General features: G+C 54.3%; 1 protein-coding gene across 2 annotated transcripts in view; it reads right to left on the reverse strand.

Annotated features, from left to right (window-relative positions):
• The window catches only part of FOXO4 (forkhead box O4), a 6142-nt gene extending 2185 nt beyond the window's left edge, over positions 1–3957 (reverse strand). Inside the window, exons 1-2 of one of the 2 annotated variants that reach the window (XM_044911726.1) lie at positions 3368–3957; positions 3086–3202 (exon numbers count right to left, since the gene is read on the reverse strand). In XM_044911726.1, coding sequence (XP_044767661.1) covers positions 3086–3202; positions 3368–3538 — 288 coding nt within the window. In that variant the 5' untranslated portion in view covers positions 3539–3957. Of the gene's footprint in view, positions 1–3085 lie in introns of both variants that reach the window. The other variant, XM_021680421.1, reaches the window with a different exon arrangement.
• Between the last annotated feature and the right edge of the window lie 282 nt (positions 3958–4239).

The raw sequence follows: 4239 nt of genomic DNA on the forward strand, positions 1-4239 counted from the left end.
GACAGTGGTGTGACACCAGCCCAAGACTGGCCCACCCTGTCTTGAGCCAGTTCTCTGACTAGGCTGAGGGGCTGGAACCTCAGCAGAGGGAGCACTCTACTCCGCATGGGGCATTTGAGCCCCAGCTCTCCATAGGATTTGAAGATCTCTCTCTCTTTTTTTTTTTTTCCTGATTCCTCCCAGTCCTTGGGCAGACACGCTCAACTACATTCAGGCCAGGCGCCTCGCTGTACCTCAGATACACAAGGCACGTTCCCTTCTCCCTCCCTCCTCGTCCTAGGAAGGATCTCCCTTCTGTAAATTCTGCTAGTTCCTCAAGACCAAGCGTAAGTTCCCTCCCTTCTATTAAGTGGTTGCTTGACTTCTGCGGCCAAATCTCTCATATGGTATTTTTAATCTGTTCCACACAATCTGACCCAACCTATATTGTATTATTTACAATTTCACATAATTAGTCTCATCGAGTATAAGCGCCCATGGCACAGATCATGTTGTCCAGTCAGGCAGCCCTCAACGGCGCCCCGTCGGAGTGCCAAGCTCCCAGGACATAATCAGTACCTTGTCGCCTTATTGGTGAGTGGCCTTCGGGTGACAATAGTGAGCCTCCCTTGAGGCTCTATCAGCTTTGGAGCACCTTGGGTATTGGAAGCTCCATGTCCTCCCTCCCTCCCTCCTTCCCTCCCTCTGTTCTCCCTTCCTCCCTCATTGCTGATATTCCGCTAGAGATAAGTTTTTTCCCAGGGGCCCAGGGAGCTGAGATTGGCAGCTTCTTGAGCCCCCAGAGCAGCTTCTTTCTACTGGTTGCCCCAGGCTAGTTACACCATCCTTTTGTGTCCCCCCCCCCCACCTCCCTTCCCTGTCCTACCTCCTTTCCCCTATTTCCCCTCAGGAATTTGTGCCTAAGATCTCCAACCTTAGGGGCATTTGACCTCCCACATGGAGCTCTTTGGTGTTTAGAAACTTGGGAGGAGCCCAGGAGGGCTTGGAGCTACTAGGAGGCTGAGGGTCTGACTGGTGCTCCAGATAAGGAGACCCTCTGCCTGGGGAAAGATGTTCAAGTAGCTTCTTGTTCCAGAGTTCTTTAGCCAGAGAACTTCTTGTCTCCCTGGGATCCTTCAGTAACGGCTACTACCCTGGCCGCACTGGTACTCCTCGTTCCTTGAAGGGAATGGAAACTTGTCCATCTAGACAGTAACTGTCCAGCCTTGGTAACTGAGTGCCCCCGTGACTTCTGGCACTGAGATTCCCCACCCCCCCCATCCACCCAGTTCATCCTTCAGCTCTGGCTCTACTGAGAAGCTCCATTCCTCTCTCTACACTCAATACCCAAGGGGCCCATTTGGTTAACCCCTCTTCTTTAGACCTCAGAACCAGTACATAGTACAACCTCTTACCTGGAGAGGTCAGCTCCCTAGAAGCCTATAATGCCTACCTGTTGGAAGCGGGGTGGGGGGGTGACTCCTAATTGTTCCCCCAAGCCACCCAAACAAAGCTTTCTTGTTCTTAGTGAGTGCCACCCCCTGGTGGGGTGGGAGTACTTCTGGCCCACCACCAGAGGAGCCAGTTCAGGCCCCGCCCCCCCAGGCTTACCCCTTGGAGTGGGGCAGGGGTGGGGATGGGGGATGAGAGGCTGGGAGGCCCCAAGCTCAGCCTGATTTGGCTTCACCATCATTCCAGTGAAAAGAATTTGGCAGCATGGACTAGCAGAAAGAGGATATGATTTCTAGTTAGACCTGAGTTCAAGTTCTTGCTCTACTGATACCAGGCGAGTTTCCTGACCTTTCTGTACCTTAGTTTCCCAACACGTAAAATGTGGAGTCTCACAATCGCTGTGAAGATTAATAAAACAAAACAAAACTTAAAAACTACTTTGTAAACGAAAACTCTGCAAATAAGTGTACATTATAAGGAGGGACTACACTCCCACTGCATAACTAACAACTCACGATTATTTCTTCTACCCTGGAAAATGAACCTAAGGGAAAAGAAAAAACAGCTGTGTAGGCTGGGTCCAAGGAGGGGAGCTCTTTATGAGCTGAGACTGTGGCGTGGCAGTCTACCCAGAAATAGTGCCAAGGGTCTCAGTCAGCTGTCCTGTTTTCTGTCCGGCCCAACTCCTGGGGATACTGCAGATCTGATCACTCGATCTCCTACACGTAGGGGAGGACCCTCTGCTCATTCAACCCTCTCTACTTCCTTGTACGCTGATCTCACCACCTACGGGGTGCAAGATGCCAAGGGGCTGAAGCTCCCCATTTCGTAATTAGAGTCCCATATTCCTCAGGACAAGTTTCCAGAGCATCTAGCAAGATCTTTCTTCCTAGTTTCTTCATTGAAGGCCAAGGGAACTCCCAACCTTGTGCTCCAAAGTCAGATCCCTAGCTCTTTTTTTCGTAACTATTATTCCTCAACAGTAAATGAAAACTCTCCCCTAGCCCCCGCCACCCCAGACTTAGATAGCCCCTTGCTAGGGAGAGTTTCCTAGCACTACAGGGTAAACTGAGGCAGGTAGCAGCTCATGGCCCTTTTTTCCCTCCTGGTCCGTAAGAGCAGCTACTTTACCCCAGGAATATCACCTTTTTTCACCTCTGCCACTCTACCCCCTCTTCTTGAGTAGAGGCGTTCTAGAACAGTACCTCTACCCTGAGGTATTGAGAGGCAAGTGGGGAATCCAAGTAATCCCACAGGAATGGGAGAAAAGGTGTTGGGGTGGGAGGTGGGGGAGGAAGGAAGGCTAGGTTCATGTGGGGAATCCACACAGTTCCTGCTGTACATAGGATAAAGACTTCTCTGTGGAAATAAGTGTCTGGGGCAGCTCAAGCCAAAGTGCTGGGAGTGTTGAGCAGCGAGCAGAGAATTCAATTTTCTCCAAGGCAAGGACAGTGTCTTATTCATCTGCGATCCTCCAGCATCAAGCACTGAGCAGTGGCATATACTATGTCCTAAGTAAATGTTTGTGTAATTGATGATTTGAAGGTGGATCTCTGGGGTGGGGGCATATAAGGCGGCCCCAGAATGGCAGTAAGGAGGCTAGGGGGCCCAGGGGCAGATGGTATTGGGACAGAGGTAAGGGGGTCATAGTTACCTTCCATCCTGCTGAGCTGTTGCTGTCACCCTTGTCCTTGAAGTAGGGCACAGTGCGGACCATCCACTCATAGATCTGGGCGAGTGTCAGTCGCTTCTCGGGGGCGCTTTCAATGGCCTGGCTGATGAGTTCTGCATATGACTGATTTCCCCAGGCATTCCGGCGGGAGCCTCCCTTCCGAGGACCTGTTACAGCCCCCAGGATCCCGGGCTGGGGGCCCCCTGCCGGCTCTGGGAGCTGGGAGGGCAACAGGGTCGGCTCTGAGTGCCCCTCCGTGTGTACCTTCTCTCCCAGACCTGGCTCCACCTCGGGAGGCTCAGACGGCTCAGTAGCGAGCTCCGGTCGGGGAAGGGGCCAGGTGCAGGAGCGCGGACGGCTCTGGGGTTCGAAGTCGGGATCGAGGTCTATGATCGCGGCAGCCTCTGTGGCTGAATTCTCATTCCTTGGATCCATACGTGGAATTGGACCTCCGCCGCTCAGCTTTCAGAGGAGCCTGCCACCGTCCCTCGCGATGCCTCCCCCCAGGGGGGAAGCACCGAGGGCCAGGAGGCACATTCCTGCCAGTCCTCAGAAAGTCGCGAACTTCCCCCTCGCCCCAGGACGCTAGCCCCCAAGCTGTCCCTTCTACACAGTTCTCTGATCCTCTTCTCGACTACAAGCGGACAGCCTCGGAGCTCTTTCCGAGACACCACCTGTAACCTCCGCCTAGCGAAGACACTTTTTCTCCAACCTCTCACTCAGCTTCCTGCTCTTTTAAACCTGAGGCACGGTATCCCCTCATACATTGCGCTCCCATCACCGAACGTCTCCTTAGCCGCAGTTCCCTCCCCCTTTTAAGTTGCTGCCCCCCGGACACTCCTCCCAAATTTCCTCCACCCGGATCACTGCCCTCCCCCACGCCCCGCTCCCCCGCGTCACTTGCCCCTCCCCTAGCTGCCCCTCCCCCCGCCTCTTCCCTGCCCTCCACTCTTGATAGGGCCCGCGGCCCCGCGGCCCCAGCCTCCCTTATTCCCGCACCAATTCCCCTATCGGCCCCCCCCCCCCCCCCCCCCCCCGGTTCCCTTTTTGTTTTGCTCCGAGCAGCAGCCCCCGCCTGACGTCTCTGTTTACCACTCGCCGGGGCAGCCATCTGCGCACGCGCCTGGAGAGCCAGT

The sequence above is a fragment of the Neomonachus schauinslandi genome, chromosome X (genome assembly GCF_002201575.2).
Source record: "Neomonachus schauinslandi chromosome X, ASM220157v2, whole genome shotgun sequence".
NCBI classification, from domain to species: Eukaryota; Metazoa; Chordata; class Mammalia; order Carnivora; family Phocidae; genus Neomonachus; species Neomonachus schauinslandi.